The 25,902-nt window shown below is 45.4% G+C and overlaps 1 protein-coding gene across 2 annotated transcripts in view; it reads right to left on the reverse strand.

Annotated features, from left to right (window-relative positions):
- Positions 1-23,908, reverse strand: part of TTC31 (tetratricopeptide repeat domain 31) — a 28,735-nt gene extending 4,827 nt beyond the window's left edge. Inside the window, exons 1-7 of one of the 2 annotated variants that reach the window (XM_075855221.1) lie at positions 23,798-23,907; positions 11,853-12,025; positions 8,861-8,944; positions 5,587-5,658; positions 4,163-4,240; positions 3,886-4,083; positions 179-227 (exon numbers count right to left, since the gene is read on the reverse strand). In XM_075855221.1, the coding sequence (XP_075711336.1) occupies positions 179-227; positions 3,886-4,083; positions 4,163-4,240; positions 5,587-5,658; positions 8,861-8,944; positions 11,853-12,025; positions 23,798-23,807 (664 nt within the window). In that variant the 5' untranslated portion in view covers positions 23,808-23,907. Of the gene's footprint in view, positions 1-178; positions 228-3,885; positions 4,084-4,162; positions 4,241-5,586; positions 5,659-8,860; positions 8,945-11,852; positions 12,026-23,797 lie in introns of both variants that reach the window. The other variant, XM_075855226.1, reaches the window with a different exon arrangement.
- Between the last annotated feature and the right edge of the window lie 1,994 nt (positions 23,909-25,902).

The raw sequence follows: 25,902 nt of genomic DNA on the forward strand, positions 1-25,902 counted from the left end.
AGGACGCAGGAGGAGGAGAGTACAGAGCCAGAGGACGCAGGAGGAGGAGAGTACAGAACCAGAGGAGGCAGGAGGAGGAGAGTACAGAGCCAGAGGAGGCAGGAGGAGGAGAGTACAGAGCTGGAGGACATGGGGGTGAAGATAGAAGTCCTGAGTCTGGACAGTGCAGGACACTTACTTGCTAGATCCATACTCTGCTGTATTTTATACTGGTCCACAACACGGCCCTGGGAAAAGCAAAGTGTCAGACAACATGAAGCCGCCAATCACCACGGCCCCCGCCAATCACCACGGCCCCCGCCAATCACCACGACCCCCGCCAATCACCACGTCCCGGGCATCACCACAGGTCACCCCAACATTCAGCTTCTGATACGTCAGTAAACACAACAGATAAGGCCTAAATCAGTTGACCACCATGGGTCCAGTCACAAATACAAGGGTATTCAGCTGAACAGCAGGGGGCGGTATCATAAACCAGCTGAACAGAAGGGGGCGGTATCACATACCCGGTAATCAGCTGAGCAGCAGGGGGCGGTATCACATACCCGGTAATCAGCTGAGCAGCAGGGGGCGGTATCATATACCCGGTAATCAGCTGAACAGCAGGGGGCGGTATCATATACCCGGTAATCAGCTGAACAGCAGGGGGCGGTATCATATACCCAGTAATCAGCTGAACAGCAGGGGGCGGTATCAGATACCCGGTAATCAGCTGAACAGCAGGGGGCGGTATCATATACCCAGTAATCAGCTGAACAGCAGGGGGCGGTATCATATACCCAGTAATCAGCTGAACAGCAGGGGGCGGTATCATATACCCAGTAATCAGCTGAACAGCAGAGGGCGGTATCATATACCCAGTAATCAGCTGAACAGCAGAGGGCGGTATCATATACCCAGTAATCAGCTGAGCAGCAGGGGGCGGTATCATATACCCGGTAATCAGCTGAACAGCAGGGGGCGGTATCATATACCCGGTAATCAGCTGAACAGCAGGGGGCGGTATCATATACCCAGTAATCAGCTGAACAGCAGGGGGCGGTATCATATACCCAGTAATCAGCTGAACAGCAGAGGGCGGTATCATATACCCAGTAATCAGCTGAGCAGCATGGGGCGGTATCATATACCCGGTATTCAGCTGAACAGCAGGGGGCGGTATCATATACCCAGTAATCAGCTGAGCAGCAGGGGGCGGTATCACATACCCGGTAATCAGCTGAGCAGCAGGGGGCGGTATCATATACCCGGTAATCAGCTGAACAGCAGGGGGCGGTATCATATACCCGGTATTCAGCTGAACAGCAGGGGGCGGTATCATATACCCGGTAATCAGCTGAACAGCAGGGGGCGGTATCACATACCCGGTAATCAGCTGAGCAGCAGGGGGCGGTATCATATACCCGGTAATCAGCTGAACAGCAGGGGGCGGTATCACATACCCGGTAATCAGCTGAACAGCAGGGGGCGGTATCATATACCCAGTAATCAGCTGAACAGCAGGGGGCGGTATCATATACCCGGTAATCAGCTGAACAGCAGGGGGCGGTATCATATACCCAGTAATCAGCTGAACAGCAGAGGGCGGTATCATATACCCAGTAATCAGCTGAGCAGCAGGGGGCGGTATCATATACCCGGTAATCAGCTGAACAGCAGGGGGCGGTATCATATACCCAGTAATCAGCTGAACAGCAGGGGGCGGTATCATATACCCAGTAATCAGCTGAGCAGCAGGGGGCGGTATCATATACCCAGTAATCAGCTGAACAGCAGAGGGCGGTATCATATACCCAGTAATCAGCTGAACAGCAGAGGGCGGTATCATATACCCAGTAATCAGCTGAACAGCAGAGGGCGGTATCATATACCCAGTAATCAGCTGAACAGCAGAGGGCGGTATCATATACCCAGTAATCAGCTGAACAGCAGGGGGCGGTATCATATACCCAGTAATCAGCTGAGCAGCAGGGGGCGGTATCATATACCCAGTAATCAGCTGAACAGCAGAGGGCGGTATCATATACCCAGTAATCAGCTGAACAGCAGGGGGCGGTATCATATACCCAGTAATCAGCTGAACAGCAGAGGGCGGTATCATATACCCAGTAATCAGCTGAACAGCAGAGGGCGGTATCATATACCCAGTAATCAGCTGAACAGCAGAGGGCGGTATCATATACCCGGTAATCAGCTGAACAGCAGGGGGCGGTATCATATACCCAGTAATCAGCTGAACAGCAGGGGGCGGTATCATATACCCAGTAATCAGCTGAGCAGCAGGGGGCGGTATCATATACCCAGTAATCAGCTGAACAGCAGGGGGCGGTATCATATACCCAGTAATCAGCTGAGCAGCAGGGGGCGGTATCATATACCCGGTAATCAGCTGAACAGCAGGGGGCGGTATCATATACCCAGTAATCAGCTGAACAGCAGGGGGCGGTATCATATACCCGGTAATCAGCTGAACAGCAGGGGGCGGTATCATATACCCAGTAATCAGCTGAACAGCAGAGGGCGGTATCATATACCCAGTAATCAGCTGAACAGCAGGGGGCGGTATCAGATACCCGGTAATCAGCTGAGCAGCAGGGGGCGGTATCATATACCCAGTAATCAGCTGAACAGCAGGGGGCGGTATCATATACCCAGTAATCAGCTGAACAGCAGGGGGCGGTATCATATACCCAGTAATCAGCTGAACAGCAGGGGGCGGTATCATATACCCAGTAATCAGCTGAGCAGCAGGGGGCGGTATCATATACCCGGTATTCAGCTGAACAGCAGGGGGCGGTATCATATACCCGGTAATCAGCTGAACAGCAGGGGGCGGTATCATATACCCAGTAATCAGCTGAACAGCAGGGGGCGGTATCATATACCCAGTAATCAGCTGAACAGCAGAGGGCGGTATCATATACCCAGTAATCAGCTGAACAGCAGGGGGCGGTATCATATACCCAGTAATCAGCTGAACAGCAGAGGGCGGTATCATATACCCAGTAATCAGCTGAACAGCAGGGGGCGGTATCATATACCCAGTAATCAGCTGAACAGCAGGGGGCGGTATCATATACCCAGTAATCAGCTGAACAGCAGGGGGCGGTATCATATACCCAGTAATCAGCTGAACAGCAGGGGGCGGTATCATATACCCGGTATTCAGCTGAGCAGCAGGAGGCGGTATCATATACCCAGTAGTCAGCTGAACAGCAGGGGGCGGTATCATATACCCGGTATTCAGCTGAACAGCAGGGGGCGGTATCATATACCCAGTAGTCAGCTGAACAGCAGGGGGCGGTATCATATACCCGGTAATCAGCTGAGCAGCAGGAGGCGGTATCATATACCCAGTAATCAGCTGAACAGCAGGGGGCGGTATCATATACCCAGTAGTCAGCTGAACAGCAGGGGGCGGTATCATATACCCGGTAATCAGCTGAGCAGCAGGAGGCGGTATCATATACCCGGTAATCAGCTGAACAGCAGGGGGCGGTATCATATACCCAGTAGTCAGCTGAACAGCAGGGGGCGGTATCATATACCCGGTAATCAGCTGAGCAGCAGGAGGCGGTATCATATACCCAGTAATCAGCTGAACAGCAGGGGGCGGTATCATATACCCAGTAGTCAGCTGAACAGCAGGGGGCGGTATCATATACCCGGTAATCAGCTGAGCAGCAGGAGGCGGTATCATATACCCAGTAATCAGCTGAACAGCAGGGGGCGGTATCATATACCCAGTAGTCAGCTGAACAGCAGGGGGCGGTATCATATACCCGGTAATCAGCTGAGCAGCAGGGGGCGGTATCATATACCCAGTAATCAGCTGAACAGCAGGGGGCGGTATCAGATACCCGGTAATCAGGAATAACTTACATTTATCTGTGCTGCGGGCGGACACGCCACAATCTTCTGTCCCTGCGGTTCCGTTTTCTCACCCCCGCTGTCCTGAGACTTGTCCCGCCCTCTTTCACGTAAAGTCTCTTTACTTCGCTCCTTACGTTCTGGCTTTGGTTTGTTTTCCATCTTTTTTTGTGCCTGACGCACAAACGAACTTCCGAGATCGAGGTCATCCTGAATGACAAACGCACAGGCAGGTCGGACACAGCAGCGTTACCACAGACTGCGGGGGGCAGACGTCACATCCACTCACCTCATTTACTGAGTCACCGGCATCATCCTGTGTGAGGTCCTGACCGACCGGAGCCGCAGCATTATCTACTACCGGAGCCTGACACAAAGAACGCCATTACAGGTCAGACAGCACCAGGACCCCGAAAACACCACCCCACCATCCCCCGCCACCACTACACCATCCTTCGCCACTAACCCACCATCAACCACCCCCCCCCCGCCACCACTACCCCACCCCACCATCCCCCGCCACTAATCCATCATCCCCGCCACCATCAACCCAACCCCACCATCCCCCACCACTACCCCACCATCCCCCGCCACCACCGCACCATCCCCCACCATTCCGCCCCACTACCCCACCCCCACCACCACCCCACCCCCTGTACTGCTATTTCCTGCCACCATCCCCATAACTAACATCCCTGACTAACCATCATCACCCCACCTATAAGTACAATCAGAGACACCATTACAACAGAGTCATCCAAAACTGCCCCTGCCAAAGCCTGACCAATACAGCCACAGCCTGCCCAATACTGCCCCTGCCACAGCCTGCCCAATACTGCCCCTAAACAGCCTGCCCAATACTGCCCCTGCCTGCCCGATACTGCTCCTGCCGGAGCCTGCCCAATACTGCCCCTGCCAGAACCTGCCCAATACTGCCACTGCCAGAGCCTGTCCAATACTGCCCCTGCCAGAGCCTGCCCGAGCCTGCCCAATACTGCCCCTGCCAGAGCCTGCCCAATACTGCCCCTGCCAGAGCCTGCCCAATACTGCCCCTGCCAGAGCCTGCCCAATACTGCCCCTGCCAGAGCCTGCCCAATACTGCCCCTGCCAGAGCCTGCCCAATACTGCCCCTGCCAGAGCCTGCCCAATACTGCCCCTGCCAGAGCCTGCCCAATACTGCCCCTGCCAGAGCCTGCCCAATACTGCCCCTGCCAGAGCCTGCCCAATACTGCCCCTGCCAGAGCCTGCCCAATACTGCCCCTGCCAGAGCCTGCCCAATACTGCCCCTGCCAGAGCCTGCCCAATACTGCCCCTGCCAGAGCCTGCCCAATACTGCCCCTGCCAGAGCCTGCCCAATACTGCCCCTGCCAGAGCCTGCCCAATACTGCATCTGCCAAATACTGCCCAAAACTGCCCCTGCCAGAGCCTGCCCAATACTGCCCCTGCCAGAGCCTGCCCAATACTGCCCCTGCCAGAGCCTGCCCAATACTGTCCCTGCCAGAGCCTGCCCAATACTGTCCCTGCCAGAGCCTGCCCAATACTGTCCCTGCCAGAGCCTGCCCAATACTGTCCCTGCCAGAGCCTGCCCAATACTGTCCCTGCCAGAGCCTGCCCAATACTGTCCCTGCCAGAGCCTGCCCAATACTGTCCCTGCCAGAGCCTGCCCAATACTGCCCCTACCACAACGGCTGTATGTTCAGACTAAACACTCACCAGTCCCTCACCCACTGGTTTCTCATCCTCCACCTCCTTATCCCGCTGCTGACGTTTACGATCTTTCTGTCTCTGAAAATGTAAATTAGAAATAACAAAAAGATCCGAAAGCAATGGAGGCCAGAGAAAGGAGGATACAGGAGGGTAATAACAGAGGAGAGAGAGAGGAGGCTACAGGAGGGTAATAACAAAAGAGAGAACAGGAGGATACAGGTTGGTAATAACGGAGGAGAGAGAGGAGGATATAGGAGGGTAATAACGGAGGAGAGAGAGGAGGATACAGAAGGGTAATAGCAGAAGCGAGAGAGAGGAGGATACAGGGGTGTAATAACAGAGGAGAGAAGAGGAGGATACAGGGGGGTAATAACAGAGGAGAGAGTGGGAGTGGGGAAGATAGAGTAGGGTAATAACAGAGGAGAGAGAGAGTGGAGGATACAGGAGGGTAATAACAGAGGAGAGAGAGAGTGGAGGATACAGGAGGGTAATAACAGAGGAGAGAGAGAGTGGAGGATACAGGAGGGTAATAACAGAGGAGAGAGGGAGAGGAGGATACAGGGGTGTAATAACAGAGGAGAGAAGAGGAGGATACAGGAGGGTAATAACAGAGGAGAGAGAGAGAGGAGGATACAGGAGGGTAATAACAGAGAAGAGAGAGGAGGATACAGGAGGGTAATAACGGAGGAGAGAGAGGAGGATACAGGAGGGTAATAACAGAGGAGAAAGAGAGCGGAGGATACAGGAGGGTAATAACAGAGGAGAAAGAGAGCGGAGGATACAGGAAGCTAATAACAAAAGAGAGAACAGGAGGATACAGGGTGGTAATAACGGAGGAGAGAGAGAGAAGGATATAGGAGGGTAATAACGGAGGAGAGAGAGGAGGATACAGAAGGGTAATAACTGAGGAGAGAGAGAGAGAGTGGAGGATACAGGAGGGTAATAACAGAGGAGAGAGAGAGAGGAGGATACAGGAGGGTAATAACAAAAGAGAGAGCGGAGGATACAGGAGGGTAATAGCAAAAGAGAGAGCAGAGGATACAGGAGGGTAATAACAGAAGAGAGAGAGAGAGCGCAAGAGGAATATACTGGAGGGTAATAACAGAGGAGAGAGAGAGGAGGATACAGGAGGGTAATAACAGAGGAGAGAGAGAGTGGTGGATACAGGGGGTAATAACCGAGGAGAGAGAGAGAGGAGGATAATAACGGAGGAGAGAGAGGGTGGAGGATACAGGAGGGTAATAACAGAGGAGAGAGATAGCGGAGGTTATAGGAGGGTAATAACAGATGAGAGAGAGGAGGATACAGGAAGGTAATAACAGAGGAGCGAGAGAGGGAGAGAGAGCGGAGGATACAGGAGGGTAATAACAGAGGAGAGAGAGCGCGAGAGGAGGATACAGGAGGCTAATAACAGAGGAGAGAGAGCGGAGGATACAGGAGGGTAATAACAGAGGAGAGAGAGAGCGCGAGAGATGAGGATACAGGAGGGTAATAACAGAAGAGAGCGGGAGGAGGATACAGGAGGGTAATAACAGAGGAGAGAGGGAGAGGATACAGAGGTGTAATAACAGAGGAGAGAGAGATAGGATACAGGGGTGTAATAACAGAGGAGAGAAGAGGAGGATACAGGGGGGTAATAACAGAGGAGAGAGAGCGCGAGAGATGAGGATACAGGAGGGTAATAACAGATGAGAGAGAGTGGATACAGGGGTGTAATAACAGAGGAGAGAGAGGAGGATACAAAAGGGTAATAACAGAGGAGAGAGAGAGTGGAGGATACAGGAGGGTAATAACGGAGGAGAGAGAGGAGGATACAGGAGGGTAATAACAGAGGAGAGAGAGAGAGTAGGATACAGGAGGATAATAACAGAGGAGAGAGAGAGAGTAGGATACAGGAGGATAATAACAGAGGAGAGAGATAGCGGAGGATACAGGACGGTAATAACAAAGGAGAAAGAGAGCGGAGGATACAGGAGGCTAATAACAGAAGAGAGAGAGAGGAGGATACAGGAGGGTAATAACAAAAGAGAGAACAGGAGGATATAGGAGGGTAATAACAGAGGAGAGAGAGAGGAGGATACAGGAGGGTAATAACAGGAGGAGAGAGAGAAGGATACAGGAGGGTAATAACAGAGGAAAGAGAGAGCGGAGGATACAGGAGGCTAATAACAGAGGAGAGAGAGAGAGGAGGATACAGGAGGGTAATAACAAAAGAGAGAGCGGAGGATACAGGAGGGTAATAACAGAAGAGAGAGAGCGCGAGAGGGATATACTGGAGGGTAATAACAGAGGAGAGAGAGAGGAGGATACAGGAGGGTAATAACAGAGGAGAGAGAGAGAGAGAGAGTGGTGGATACAGGGGTGTAATAACAGAGGAGAGAAGAGGAGGATACAGGGGGTAATAACGGAGGAGAGAGAGAGGAGGATACAGGAGGGTAATAACAGAGGAGAGAGATAGCGGAGGATATAGGAGGGTAATAACAGAGGAGAGAGAGGAGGATACAAGAGGGTAATAACAGAGGAGAGGGAGAGGAGGATACAGGAGGGTAATAACAGAGGAGAGAGAGCGCGAGAGGAGGATACAGGAGGGTAATAACAGAGGAGCGAGAGAGAGAGAGCGGAGGATACAGGAGGGTAATAACAGAGGAGAGAGAGCGCGAGAGGAGGATACAGGAGGGTAATAACAGAGGAGAAAGAGAGAGCGGAGGATACAGGAGGCTAATAACAGAGGAGAGAGAGCGGAGGATACAGGAGGGTAATAACAGAGGAGAGAGAGAGAGCGCGAGAGATGAGGATACAGGAGGGTAATAAGAGAGGGGAGAGGAGGATACAGGGGTGTAATAACAGAGGAGAAAACAGGAGGATGCAGGGTGGTAATCACGGAGGAGAGAGAGGAGGATACAGGAGGGTAATAACAGAGGAGAGAGAGAGGAGGATACAGGAGGGTAATAACAGAAGAGAGAGAGAGGAGGATACAGGAGGGTAATAACAGAGGAGAGAGAGAGGAGGATACAGGAGGGTAATAACAGAGGAGAGAGAGAGGAGGATACAGGAGGGTAATAACAGAAGAGAGAGAGAGTGCGAGAGGAATATACTGGGGGGTAATAACAGAGTATAGAGGGGAGGATAATAAGAGAGGTCAGAGAGAGAGAAAGGGACGGATACAGGAGGGTAATAGCAGAAGAAAGAGAGAGAGGAAGATACAGGAAGGTAATAACAGAGGAGAGAAGAGGAGGAAACAGGATGGGAATAATAACATATTTGTGATTTCTACAATAACCTTCTTCTTCAGTCTCTTCTTATCCGCTTTCTCCTTCTCTCTTTTCTCCTCCTTTAAAAGTTCTTCAGCATTTTTATCTGCCTGCTGCAAGGAGAAATTAGTCACATCTTTAGGTTTTTCGGACAACTCACCCCATCCATCACCCTATCCCCAACATCATCCCAGCTCAGCCATCCATCACCTTATTCTCACCATTATCTCAACTACAGACTACCATCATCATCACCATCATCCCAACTAGAGACCACCTCCACCACCATCACCACCTCCACCATCATCCCAACTACAGACCACCTCCACCACCATCACCACCTCCACCATCATTCCAACTACAGACCACCTCCACCACCATCATCCCTACTACAGACCACCTCCACCATCATCCCAACTACAGACCACCTCCACCACCATCACTCCAACTACAGAAAACCTCCACCACCATCACCATCATCCCAACTAGAGACCACCTCCACCACCTCCACCATCATTCCAACTACAGACCACCTCCACCACCATCATCCCAACTACAGACCACCTCCACCACCACCTCCACCATCATCCCAACTACAGACCACCTCCACCACCATCACTCCAACTACAGAAAACCTCCACCACCATCACCATCATCCCAACTAGAGACCACCTCCACCACCATCACCACCTCCACCATAATTCCAACTACAGACCACCTCCACCACCACCTCCACCATCATCCCAACTACAGACCACCACCACCACCATCACTCCAACTACAGACCACCTCCACCACCATCATCATCATCCCAACTAGAGACCACCTCCATCATCATCCCAACTACAGACCACCTCCACCAACATCCCAACTACAGACCACCTCCACCATCATCCCTACTACAGACCACCTCCACCACCACCTCCACCATCATCCCAACTACAGACCACCTCCACCACCATCACTCCAACTACAGAAAACCTCCACCACCATCACCATCATCCCAACTAGAGACCACCTCCACCACCTCCACCATCATTCCAACTACAGACCACCTCCACCACCATCATCCCAACTACAGACCACCTCCACCACCACCTCCACCATCATCCCAACTACAGACCACCTCCACCACCATCACTCCAACTACAGAAAACCTCCACCACCATCACCATCATCCCAACTAGAGACCACCTCCACCACCATCACCACCTCCACCATCATTCCAACTACAGACCACCTCCACCACCACCTCCACCATCATCCCAACTACAGACCACCACCACCACCATCACTCCAACTACAGACCACCTCCACCACCATCATCATCATCCCAACTAGAGACCACCTCCATCATCATCCCAACTACAGACCACCTCCACCATCATCCCAACTACAGACCACCTCCACCATCATCCCAACTACAGACCACCTCCACCACCATCATCATCCCAAATACAGACCACCTCCACCACCATCATCACCTCCACCATCATTCCAACTACAGACCACCTCCACCATCACCATCATCCCAACTACAGACCACCTCCACCACCACCTCCACCATCATCATTCCAACTACAGACCACCTCCACCACCACCTCCACCATCATCATCCAAACTACAGACCACCTCCACCACAATCATCCCAAATACAGACCACCTCCACCACCATCACCACCATCATCCCAACTACAGATCACCTCCACCACCATCATCCCAAATACAGATCACCTCCACCACCATCATCACCTCCACCATCATTCCAACTACAGACCACCTCCACCATCACCATCATCATCACCTCCACCATCATTCCAACTACAGACCACCTCCACCACCATCACCCCAACTACAGACCACCATCATCCCAAATACAGACCACCTCCACCACCATCATCACCTCCACAATCACCATCATCCCAACTACAGACCACCTCCACCATTATCCCAACTACAGACCACCTCCACCATTATCCCAACTACAGACCACCATCATCATCATCATCATCACCCCAAATACTGACCACCTCCACCATCATCCCAACTACAGACCACCATCATCATCCCAACTACAGACCACCTCCACCACCATCACCTAAACTTCAGACCTCCATCATCACCATCACCTCAACTACAGACCACCTCCACCACCATCATCACCTCCACCATCACCGTCATCCCAACTACAGACCACCATCATCACCTCCACCATCATCTCAACTACAGACCTCCATCATCACCTCCACCATCATCTCAACTACAGACCTCCATCATCATCATCTCAACTACAGACCATCTCCACCACCATCATCACCTATCACCATCATCCCAACTACAGACCTCCATCATCATCACCATCATCTCAACTACAGACCATCTCCACCACCATCATCATCATCCCAACTACAGACCTCCATCATCATCTCCACCATCATCTCAACTACAAACCTCCATCATCACCTCCACCATCATCTCAACTACAAACCTCCATCATCACCTCCACAATCATCTCAACTACAAACCTCCATCATCATCATCATCATCATCACCATCATCTCAACTACAAACCTCCATCATCACCATCATCTCAACTACAGACCACATATACCACTATCATCATCACCTCCACCATCATCATCCCAACTACAGACCTCCTCCACCACCACCATCATCACCTCCACCATTATCATCATCATCCCAACTACAGATCACATCCACCACCATCATCCCAACTACAGACCTCCATCATCATCGTCACCATCATCCCAACTACAAACCACCTCCTCCACCATCATCATCATCATCATAATCATCATCATCACCGTCACCTCCACCAACATCTTCACTTCCACCATCACCATCATCGTTGTCATCTCCACCACCACCATTGTCACCACCACCACCATCGTCACCTCCTCAACTTGGCACAGTCCGTGCCTCTACTGTAATACAAACACGAACCACCACCCGCAGCTTTCTGGTCCCTGCTCCCCGTTGTGTACAGCAGTCCCCGCTCACCTCTCTCGTTATAGACCTCGGGGTGAACGGATTATAATCCTGGGAGCAAAGAAAGGACGGGCGGAAGCCGCAATAAGTCCCTGGTGTGGTGACCCCGTCCCAGAATCCACAGTTCTCATCTTCATCATTATCATTATAATAGTAATAGTCATCAGAGTAACAGTCATCCGAATCTAGAGACACAACGAGGGGTCAGGTGACCGGAGGAGGAGGAGAAAAAAAGTCCAGTGTAAAATATAACATGTGTGATACATGGAGGTGAGACGTTCTGCAGTGTAATATATAACATGGAGGTGAGACGTTCTGCAGTGTAATATATAACATGGAGGTGAGACGTTCTGCAGTGTAATATATAACATGGAGGTGATACATGGAGGTGAGATGTTCTGCAGTGTAATATATAACATGGAGGTGAGACGTTCTGCAGTGTAATATATAACATGTGTGATACATGGAGGTGAGATGTTCTGCAGTGTAATATATAACATGGAGGTGAGATGTTCTGCAGTGTAATATATAACATGTGTGATACATGGAGGTGAGACGTTCTGCAGTGTAATATATAACATGTGTGATACATGGAGGAGAGATGTTCTGCAGTGTAATATATAACATGTGTGATACATGGAGGTGAGACGTTCTGCAGTGTAATATATAACATGTGTGATACATGGAGGTGAGATGTTCTGCAGTGTAATATATAACATGGAGGTGAGATGTTCTGCAGTGTAATATATAACATGGAGGTGAGATGTTCTGCAGTGTAATATGCAACATGGAGGTGAGATGTTCTGCAGTGTAATATATAACATGTGTGATACATGGAGGTGAGACGTTCTGCAGTGTAATATATAACATGTGTGATAAATGGAGGTGAGATGTTCTGCAGTGTAATATATAACATGGAGGTGAGACGCTCTGCAGTGTAATATATAACATGGAGGTGAGACGTTCTGCAGTGTAATATATAACATGGAGGTGAGATGTTCTGCAGTGTAATATATAACATGGAGGTGAGACGTTCTGCAGTGTAATATATAACATGGAGGTGAGATGTTCTGCAGTGTAATATATAACATGGAGGTGAGACGTTCTGCAGTGTAATATATAACATGTGTGATACATGGAGGTGAGATGTTCTGCAGTGTAATATATAACATGTGTGATACATGGAGGTGAGATGTTCTGCAGTGTAATATATAACACGTGTGATACATGGAGGTGAGATGTTCTGCAGTGTAATATATAACATGTGTGATACATGGAGGTGAGACGTTCTGCAGTGTAATATATAACATGTGTGATACATGGAGGTGAGATGTTCTGCAGTGTAATATATAACATGTGTGATACATGGAGGTGAGATGTTCTGCAGTGTAATATATAACATGTGTGATACATGGAGGTGAGATGTTCTGCAGTGTAATATATAACATGGAGGTGAGACGTTCTGCAGTGTAATATATAACATGGAGGTGAGATGTTCTGCAGTGTAATATATAACATGGAGGTGAGACGTTCTGCAGTGTAATATATAACATGTGTGATACATGGAGGTGAGATGTTCTGCAGTGTAATATATAACATGTGTGATACATGGAGGTGAGACGTTCTGCAGTGTAATATATAACATGGAGGTGAGATGTTCTGCAGTGTAATATATAACATGGAGGTGAGACGTTCTGCAGTGTAATATATAACATGGAGGTGAGATGTTCTGCAGTGTAATATATAACATGGAGGTGAGACGTTCTGCAGTGTAATATATAACATGTGTGATACATGGAGGTGAGACGTTCTGCAGTGTAATATATAACATGTGTGATACATGGAGGTGAGATGTTCTGCAGTGTAATATATAACATGTGTGATACATGGAGGTGAGATGTTCTGCAGTGTAATATATAACATGTGTGATACATGGAGGTGAGACGTTCTGCAGTGTAATATATAACATGGAGGTGAGACGTTCTGCAGTGTAATATATAACATGGAGGTGACATGTTCTGCAGTGTAATATATAACATGTGTGATACATGGAGGTGAGACGCTCTGCAGTGTAATATATAACATGGAGGTGACATGTTCTGCAGTGTAATATATAACATGGAGGTGAGACGTTCTGCAGTGTAATATATAACATGGAGGTGAGACGTTCTGCAGTGTAATATATAACATGTGTGATACATGGAGGTGAGATGTTCTGCAGTGTAATATATAACATGTGTGATACATGGAGGTGAGATGTTCTGCAGTGTAATATATAACATGGAGGTGAGACGTTCTGCAGTGTAATATATAACACGTGTGATACATGGAGGTGAGATGTTCTGCAGTGTAATATATAACATGGAGGTGAGACGTTCTGCAGTGTAATATATAACATGGAGGTGAGATGTTCTGCAGTGTAATATATAACATGGAGGTGAGACGTTCTGCAGTGTAATATATAACATGTGTGATACATGGAGGTGAGACGTTCTGCAGTGTAATATATAACATGTGTGATACATGGAGGTGAGACGTTCTGCAGTGTAATATATAACATGTGTGATACATGGAGGTGAGATGTTCTGCAGTGTAATATATAACATGGAGGTGAGACGTTCTGCAGTGTAATATATAACATGTGTGATACATGGAGGTGAGACGTTCTGCAGTGTAATATATAACATGTGTGATACATGGAGGTGAGATGTTCTGCAGTGTAATATATAACATGGAGGTGAGACGTTCTGCAGTGTAATATATAACATGTGTGATACATGGAGGTGAGATGTTCTGCAGTGTAATATATAACATGGAGGAGAGACGTTCTGCAGTGTAATATATAACATGGAGGTGAGATGTTCTGCAGTGTAATATATAACATGGAGGTGAGACGTTCTGCAGTGTAATATATAACATGTGTGATACATGGAGGTGAGACGTTCTGCAGTGTAATATATAACATGGAGGTGAGACGTTCTGCAGTGTAATATATAACATGTGTGATACATGGAGGTGAGATGTTCTGCAGTGTAATATATAACATGGAGGTGAGACGTTCTGCAGTGTAATATATAACATGTGTGATACATGGAGGTGAGACGTTCTGCAGTGTAATATATAACGTGTGTGATACATGGAGGTGAGATGTTCTGCAGTGTAATATATAACATGTGTGATACATGGAGGTGAGACGTTCTGCAGTGTAATATATAACATGGAGGTGAGACGTTCTGCAGTGTAATATATAACGTGTGTGATACATGGAGGTGAGATGTTCTGCAGTGTAATATATAACATGTGTGATACATGGAGGTGAGACGTTCTGCAGTGTAATATATAACATGTGTGATACATGGAGGTGAGATGTTCTGCAGTGTAATATATAACATGTGTGATACATGGAGGTGAGACGTTCTGCAGTGTAATATATAACATGGAGGTGAGATGTTCTGCAGTGTAATATATAACATGGAGGTGAGACGTTCTGCAGTGTAATATATAACATGTGTGATACATGGAGGTGAGATGTTCTGCAGTGTAATATATAACATGGAGGTGAGACGTTCTGCAGTGTAATATATAACGTGTGTGATACATGGAGGTGAGATGTTCTGCAGTGTAATATATAACATGTGTGATACATGGAGGTGAGACGTTCTGCAGTGTAATATATAACACGTGTGATACATGGAGGTGAGACGTTCTGCAGTGTAATATATAACATGGAGGTGAGACGTTCTGCAGTGTAATATATAACGTGTGTGATACATGGAGGTGAGATGTTCTGCAGTGTAATATATAACATGTGTGATACATGGAGGTGAGATGTTCTGCAGTGTAATATATAACATGGAGGTGAGATGTTCTGCAGTGTAATATATAACATGTGTGATACATGGAGGTGAGACGTTCTGCAGTGTAATATATAACATGTGTGATACATGGAGGTGAGATGTTCTGCAGTGTAATATATAACATGGAGGTGAGACGTTCTGCAGTGTAATATATAACATGTGTGATATATGGAGGTGAGATGTTCTGCAGTGTAATATATAACTTGTGTGATACATGGAGGTGAGACGTTCTGCAGTGTAATATATAACGTGTGTGATACATGGAGGTGAGACGTTCTGCAGTGTAATATATAACATGGAGGTGAGATGTTCTGCAGTGTAATATATAACATGTGTGATACATGGAGGTGAGACGTTCTGCAGTTTAATATATAACACGTGTGATACATGGAGGTGAGATGTTCTGCAGTGTAATATATAACATGGAGGTGAGACGTTCTGCAGTGTGATATATAACATGGAGGTGAGATGTTCTGCAGTGTAATATATAACATGTGTGATACATGGAGGTGAGATGTTCTGCAGTGTAATATATAACATGTGTGATACATGGAGGTGAGACGTTCTGCAGTGTAATATATAACATGGAGGTGAGATGTTCTGCAGTGTAATATATAACATGGAGGTGAGATGTTCTGCAGTGTAATATATAACATGGAGGTGAGATGTTCTGCAGTGTAATATATAACATGGAGGTGAGATGTTCTGCAGTGTAATATATAACATGTGTGATACATGGAGGTGAGATGTTCTGCAGTGTAATATATAACATGTGTGATACATGGAGGTGAGATGTTCTGCAGTGTAATATATAACATGTGTGATACATGGAGGTGAGATGTTCTGCAGTGTAATATATAACATGTGTGATACATGGAGGTGAGATGTTCTGCAGTGTAATATATAACATGGAGGTGAGATGTTCTGCAGTGTAATATATAACATGTGTGATACATGGAGGTGAGACGTTCTGCAGTGTAATATATAACATGGAGGTGAGATGTTCTGCAGTGTAATATATAACATGTGTGATACATGGAGGTGAGATGTTCTGCAGTGTAATATATAACACGTGTGATACATGGAGGTGAGATGTTCTGCAGTGTAATATATAACATGTGTGATACATGGAGGTGAGATGTTCTGCAGTGTAATATATAACATGGAGGTGAGATGTTCTGCAGTGTAATATATAACATGGAGGTGAGATGTTCTGCAGTGTAATATATAACATGGAGGTGAGATGTTCTGCAGTGTAATATATAACATGGAGGTGAGATGTTCTGCAGTGTAATATATAACATGTGTGATACATGGAGGTGAGATGTTCTGCAGTGTAATATATAACATGTGTGATACATGGAGGTGAGATGTTCTGCAGTGTAATATATAACATGTGTGATACATGGAGGTGAGATGTTCTGCAGTGTAATATATAACATGGAGGTGAGACGTTCTGCAGTGTAATATATAACATGTGTGATACATGGAGGTGAGATGCTCTGCAGTGTAATATATAACATGTGTGATACATGGAGGTGAGACGTTCTGCAGTGTAATATATAACATGGAGGTGAGATGTTCTGCAGTGTAATATATAACATGGAGGTGAGACGTTCTGCAGTGTAATATATAACATGTGTGATACATGGAGGTGAGATGTTCTGCAGTGTAATATATAACATGTGTGATACATGGAGGTGAGATGTTCTGCAGTGTAATATATAACATGGAGGTGAGATGCTCTGCAGTGTAATATATAACATGTGTGATACATGGAGGTGAGATGTTCTGCAGTGTAATATATAACATGTGTGATACATGGAGGTGAGACGTTCTGCAGTGTAATATATAACATGGAGGTGAGACGTTCTGCAGTGTAATATATAACATGTGTGATACATGGAGGTGAGACGTTCTGCAGTGTAATATATAACGTGTGTGATACATGGAGGTGAGATGTTCTGCAGTGTAATATATAACATGGAGGTGAGATGTTCTGCAGTGTAATATATAACATGTGTGATACATGGAGGTGAGATGTTCTGCAGTGTAATATATAACATGTGTGATACATGGAGGTGAGACGTTCTGCAGTGTAATATATAACATGTGTGATACATGGAGGTGAGACGTTCTGCAGTGTAATATATAACATGGAGGTGAGATGTTCTGCAGTGTAATATATAACATGTGTGATACATGGAGGTGAGACGTTCTGCAGTGTAATATATAACATGTGTGATACATGGAGGTGAGATGTTCTGCAGTGTAATATATAACACGTGTGATACATGGAGGTGAGATGCTCTGCAGTGTAATATATAACATGTGTGATACATGGAGGTGAGATGTTCTGCAGTGTAATATATAACACGTGTGACATGGAGGTGAGATGTTCTGCAGTGTAATATATAACATGGAGGTGAGATGTTCTGCAGTGTAATATATAACATGGAGGTGAGATGTTCTGCAGTGTAAAATACAATATGGAGGTGAGATGTCCTGCAGTGTAATATATAACATGGAGGTGAGATGTTCTGCAGTGTAATATATAACGTGTGTGATACATGGAGGTGAGATGTTCTGCAGTGTAATATATAACATGGAGGTGAGACGTTCTGCAGTGTAATATATAACATGTGTGATACATGGAGGTGAGATGTTCTGCAGTGTAATATATAACATGTGTGATACATGGAGGTGAGACGTTCTGCAGTGTAATATATAGCATGTGTGATACATGGAGGTGAGATGTTCTGCAGTGTAATATATAACATGTGAGGTGAGATGTTCTGCAGTGTAATATATAACATGTGTGATACATGGAGGTGAGATGTTCTGCAGTGTAATATATAACATGTGTGATACATGGAGGTGAGATGTTCTGCAGTGTAATATATAACATGGAGGTGAGATGTTCTGCAGTGTAAAATACAACATGGAGGTGAGACGTTCTGCAGTGTAATATATAACATGTGTGATACATGGAGGTGAGATGTTCTGCAGTGTAATATATAACTTGTGTGATACATGGAGGTGAGACGTTCTGCAGTGTAATATATAACATGTGTGATACATGGAGGTGAGACGTTCTGCAGTGTAATATATAACGTGTGTGATACATGGAGGTGAGATGTTCTGCAGTGTAATATATAACATGTGTGATACATGGAGGTGAGACGTTCTGCAGTGTAATATATAACATGGAGGTGAGACGTTCTGCAGTGTAATACATAACATGTGTGATACATGGAGGTGAGATGTTCTGCAGTGTAATATATAACATGGAGGTGAGATGTTCTGCAGTGTAATATATAACATGTGTGATACATGGAGGTGAGATGTTCTGCAGTGTAATATATAACATGGAGGTGAGATGTTCTGCAGTGTAATATATAACATGTGTGATACATGGAGGTGAGATGTTCTGCAGTGTAATATATAACATGGAGGTGAGATGTTCTGCAGTGTAATATATAACGTGTGATACATGGAGGTGAGATGTTCTGCAGTGTAATATATAACATGGAGGTGAGACGTTCTACAGTGTAATATATAACATGGAGGTGAGACGTTCTGCAGTGTAATATATAACATGGAGGTGAGACGTTCTGCAGTGTAATATATAACATGTGTGATACATGGAGGTGAGACGTTCTGCAGTGTAATATATAACGTGTGTGATACATGGAGGTGAGATGTTCTGCAGTGTAATACATAACATGTGTGATACATGGAGGTGAGATGTTCTGCAGTGTAATATATAACATGGAGGTGAGATGTTCTGCAGTGTAATATATAACATGTGTGATACATGGAGGTGAGATGTTCTGCAGTGTAATATATAACATGGAGGTGAGACGTTCTGCAGTGTAATATATAACATGTGTGATACATGGAGGGGAGATGTTCTGCAGTGTAATATATAACATGGAGGTGAGATGTTCTGCAGTGTAATATATAACACGTGTGATACATGGAGGTGAGATGTTCTGCAGTGTAATATATAACATGTGTGATACATGGAGGTGAGATGTTCTGCAGTGTAATATATAACATGGAGCTGAGATGTTCTGCAGTGTAATATATAACATGTGTGATACATGGAGGTGAGATGTTCTGCAGTGTAATATATAACATGTGTGATACATGGAGGTGAGACGTTCTGCAGTGTAATATATAACATGTGTGATACATGGAGGTGAGATGTTCTGCAGTGTAATATATAACATGGAGGTGAGATGTTCTGCAGTGTAATATATAACGTGTGTGATACATGGAGGTGAGATGTTCTGCAGTGTAATATATAACATGGAGGTGAGATGTTCTGCAGTGTAATATATAACATGGAGGTGAGATGTTCTGCAGTGTAATATATAACATGGAGGTGAGACGTTCTGCAGTGTAATATATAACATGTGTGATACATGGAGGTGAGATGTTCTGCAGTGTAATATATAACATGGAGGTGAGATGTTCTGCAGTGTAATATATAACATGGAGGTGAGATGTTCTGCAGTGTAATATATAACATGGAGGTGAGACGTTCTGCAGTGTAATATATAACGTGTGTGATACATGGAGGTGAGATGTTCTGCAGTGTAATATATAACATGTGTGATACATGGAGGTGAGACGTTCTGCAGTGTAATATATAACATGTGTGATACATGGAGGTGAGATGTTCTGCAGTGTAATATATAACATGGAGGTGAGATGTTCTGCAGTGTAATATATAACATGTGTGATACATGGAGGTGAGATGTTCTGCAGTGTAATATATAACATGTGTGATACATGGAGGTGAGATGTTCTGCAGTGTAATATATAACATGTGTGATACATGGAGGTGAGATGTTCTGCAGTGTAATATATAACATGTGTGATACATGGAGGTGAGACGTTCTGCAGTGTAATATATAACATGTGTGATACATGGAGGTGAGACGTTCTGCAGTGTAATATATAACATGGAGGTGAGATGTTCTGCAGTGTAATATATAACACGTGTGATACATGGAGGTGAGATGTTCTGCAGTGTAATATATAACATGTGTGATACATGGAGGTGAGACGTTCTGCAGTGTAATATATAACATGTGTGATACATGGAGGTGAGATGTTCTGCAGTGTAATATATAACGTGTGTGATACATGGAGGTGAGACGTTCTGCAGTGTAATATATAACATGTGTGATACATGGAGGTGAGATGTTCTGCAGTGTAATATATAACATGTGTGATACATGGAGGTGAGATGTTCTGCAGTGTAATATATAACATGTGTGATACATGGAGGTGAGATGTTCTGCAGTGTAATATATAACATGTGTGATACATGGAGGTGAGACGTTCTGCAGTGTAATATATAACATGTGTGATACATGGAGGTGAGACGTTCTACAGTGTAATATATAACATGGAGGTGAGACGTTCTGCAGTGTAATATATAACATGGAGGTGAGACGTTCTGCAGTGTAATATATAACATGTGTGATACATGGAGGTGAGATGTTCTGCAGTGTAATATATAACATGGAGGTGAGACGTTCTGCAGTGTAATATATAACATGTGTGATACATGGAGGTGAGATGTTCTGCAGTGTAATATATAACATGTGTGATACATGGAGGTGAGACGTTCTGCAGTGTAATATATAACATGTGTGATACATGGAGGTGAGACGTTCTGCAGTGTAATATATAACATGGAGGTGAGATGTTCTGCAGTGTAATATATAACATGTGTGATACATGGAGGTGAGACGTTCTGCAGTGTAATATATAACATGGAGGTGAGATGTTCTGCAGTGTAATATATAACATGTGTGATACATGGAGGTGAGATGTTCTGCAGTGTAATATATAGCATGTGTGATACATGGAGGTGAGACGTTCTGCAGTGTAATATATAACATGGAGGTGAGATGTTCTGCAGTGTAATATATAACATGTGTGATACATGGAGGTGAGATGTTCTGCAGTGTAATATATAACATGGAGGTGAGATGTTCTGCAGTGTAATATATAACATGTGTGATACATGGAGGTGAGACGTTCTGCAGTGTAATATATAACATGGAGGTGAGATGTTCTGCAGTGTAATATATAACATGTGTGATACATGGAGGTGAGATGTTCTGCAGTGTAATATATAACATGGAGGTGAGACGTTCTGCAGTGTAATATATAACATGTGTGATACATGGAGGTGAGATGTTCTGCAGTGTAATATATAACATGTGTGATACATGGAGGTGAGATGTTCTGCAGTGTAATATATAACATGGAGGTGAGATGTTCTGCAGTGTAATATATAACATGTGTGATACATGGAGGTGAGATGTTCTGCAGTGTAATATATAACATGTGTGATACATGGAGGTGAGATGTTCTGCAGTGTAATATATAACGTGTGATACATGGAGGTGAGATGTTCTGCAGTGTAATATATAACATGGAGGTGAGATGTTCTGCAGTGTAATATATAACATGGAGGTGAGACGTTCTGCAGTGTAATATATAACATGTGTGATACATGGAGGTGAGATGTTCTGCAGTGTAATATATAACATGTGTGATACATGGAGGTGAGATGTTCTGCAGTGTAATATATAACATGGAGGTGAGATGTTCTGCAGTGTAATATATAACATGTGTGATACATGGAGGTGAGATGTTCTGCAGTGTAATATATAACATGTGTGATACATGGAGGTGAGATGTTCTGCAGTGTAATATATAACATGGAGGTGAGATGTTCTGCAGTGTAATATATAACATGGAGGTGAGATGTTCTGCAGTGTAATATATAACGTGTGTGATACATGGAGGTGAGATGTTCTGCAGTGTAATATATAACATGGAGGTGAGATGTTCTGCAGTGTAATATATAACATGGAGGTGAGATGTTCTGCAGTGTAATATATAACATGGAGGTGAGATGTTCTGCAGTGTAATATATAACATGTGTGATACATGGAGGTGAGATGTTCTGCAGTGTAATATATAACGTGTGTGATACATGGAGGTGAGACGTTCTGCAGTGTAATATATAACATGGAGGTGAGATGTTCTGCAGTGTAATATATAACATGTGTGATACATGGAGGTGAGATGTTCTGCAGTGTAATATATAACATGTGTGATACATGGAGGTGAGATGTTCTGCAGTGTAATATATAACATGGAGGTGAGATGTTCTGCAGTGTAATATATAACATGTGTGATACATGGAGGTGAGACGTTCTGCAGTGTAATATATAACATGTGTGATACATGGAGGTGAGATGTTCTGCAGTGTAATATATAACATGTGTGATACATGGAGGTGAGACGTTCTGCAGTGTAATATATAACATGGAGGTGAGACGTTCTGCAGTGTAATATATAACATGGAGGTGAGATGTTCTGCAGTGTAATATATAACATGGAGGTGAGATGTTCTGCAGTGTAATATATAACGTGTGATACATGGAGGTGAGATGTTCTGCAGTGTAATATATAACATGGAGGTGAGATGTTCTGCAGTGTAATATATAACATGGAGGTGAGACGCTCTGCAGTGTAATATATAACATGGAGGTGAGACGTTCTGCAGTGTAATATATAACATGGAGGTGAGATGTTCTGCAGTGTAATATATAACATGTGTGATACATGGAGGTGAGACGTTCTGCAGTGTAATATATAACATGGAGGTGAGACGTTCTGCAGTGTAATATATAACATGGAGGTGAGACGTTCTGCAGTGTAATATATAACATGGAGGTGAGACGTTCTGCAGTGTAATATATAACATGGAGGTGAGATGTTCTGCAGTGTAATATATAACATGTGTGATACATGGAGGTGAGATGTTCTGCAGTGTAATATATAACATGTGTGATACATGGGGGGAACATGTTATGATATTATATGTGGATGGGGGAGGGGCGGTAGAGTCCAATATGTGATATGTAGGCGATTGGTGGGCGGAGTTATTTTTCGTCACGTGATCACTGATATACGGTTTTTTGTACATGAATATGAATGTTCCCGTGCCGGGTGTCTCACACCCCTCTCCCCCCTAGTTTGGGGTGTATTAGCAGCACTCACCCTCCTCCATGTCACCGGCTCACGCTGCGCTCCCCATGCTTTCTTGCGCTCTCCCTTTCCGGAAGTCCCGCCCCTCAACACTTTTGATTGGTGCTTGTCCAGAGTAGTGACTAATATCTACAATCACCGCCATATACGGAGAGCACTATATAACTCCTCCCACCTGAGTGACGTCAGTGACTGTAAAGTCACGTGATGAGCCAGAGGCGGAGCGGCTGCTGTGAGGAGTGTGACGTAAAGCGAGAAGTAAAGCTGCGCAATGGAGGAGACGTCTGTGACCAGAGCTGTGTACAGAGATATAGTGACAGCACACAGAAGATAAGCGGTGCCAAATGTAGAGGACGGAAGATAAGCGGTGCCTAGTGTACAGAGATATAGTGACTGCACACAGAAGATAAGCGGTGCCTAGTGTAGAGGACAGAAGATAAGCGGGCCTAATGTAGAGGACAGAAGATAAGCGGTGCCTAGTGTACAGAGATATAGTGGCTGCACACAGAAGATAAGCGGTGCCTAGTGTAGAGGACAAGATAAGCGGGCCTAATGTAGAGGACAGAAGATAAGCGGTGCCTAATGTAGAGGACAGAAGATAAGCGGTGCCTAGTGTAGAGCACAGAAGATAAGCGGGCCTAATGTAGAGGACAGAAGATAAGCGGTGCCTAATGTAGAGGACAGAAGATAAGCGGTGCCTAGTGTACAGAGATATAGTGGCTGCACACAGAAGATAAGCGGTGCCTAGTGTAGAGGACAAGATAAGCGGGCCTAATGTAGAGGACAGAAGATAAGCGGTGCCTAATGTAGAGGACAGAAGATAAGCGGGCCTAATGTAGAGGACGGAATATAAGCGGTGCCTAGTGTACAGAGATATAGTGACTGCACACAGAAGATAAGCGGTGCCTAGTGTAGAGGACAGAAGATAAGCGGGCCTAATGTAGAGGACAGAAGATAAGCGGTGCCTAGTGTACAGAGATAGTGGCTGCACACAGAAGATAAGCGGTGCCTAGTGTACAGAGATATAGTCACTGCACACAAGATAAGCGGTGCCTAATGTAGAGGACAGAAGATAAGCGGTGCCTAATGTAGAGGACAGAAGATAAGCGGTGTCTAGTGTACAGAGATATAGTGACTGCACACAGAAGATAAGCGGTGCCTAGTGTACTGAGATATAATGTATAGTCACAGCACACAGAAGATAAGCGGTGCCTAATGTAGAGGACAGAAGATAAGCGGTGCCTAGTGTACAGAGATATAATGTATAGTCACTGCACACAGAAGATAAGCGGTGCCTAGTGTACAGAGATATAGTTACTGCACACAGAAGATAAGCGGTGCCTAGTGTACTGAGATATAATGTATAGTCACAGAAGATAAGCGGTGCCCAGTGTACAGAGATATAGTGACTGCACACAGAAGATAAGAGGTGCCTAGTGTACAGAGATATAGTGACTGCACACAGAAGATAAGCGGTGCCTAGTGTACTGAGATATAATGTATAGTCACGGCACACAGTAGATAAGCGGTGTCTAGTGTACAGAGATATAGTGACTGCACACAGAAGATAAGCGGTGCCTAGTGTACTGAGATATAATGTATAGTCACTGCACACAGAAGATAAGCGGTGCCTAGTGAACAGAGATATACTGACTGCTCACAGAAGATAAGAGGTGCCTAATGTAGAGGACAGAAGATAAGCGGTGCCTAGTGTACAAAGAAATAGTGACTGCACACAAGATAAGCGGCGCCTAATGTAGAGGACAAAAGATAAGCAGTGCCTAGTGTACAGAGATATAATGTATAGTCACTGCACACAGAAGATAAGCGGTGCCAAGTGTACAGAGATACAGTGACTGCACACAGAAGATAAGCGGTGCGTAATGTAGAGGACAGAAGATAAGCGGTGCCTAGTGTACAGATATATAATGTAGTCACTGCACACAGAAGATAAGCGGTGCCTAATGTAGAGGACAGAAGATAAGCGGTGCCTAGTGTGCAGAGATATAATGTATAGTCACTGCACAGAGAAGATAAGCGGTGCCTAGTGTACAGAGATATAATGTATAGTCACTGCACACAGAAGATAAGCGGTGCCTAATGTACTGAGATATAAT

Source organism: Rhinoderma darwinii, chromosome 1 (genome assembly GCF_050947455.1).
Source record: "Rhinoderma darwinii isolate aRhiDar2 chromosome 1, aRhiDar2.hap1, whole genome shotgun sequence".
Taxonomy (NCBI): Eukaryota; Metazoa; Chordata; class Amphibia; order Anura; family Rhinodermatidae; genus Rhinoderma; species Rhinoderma darwinii.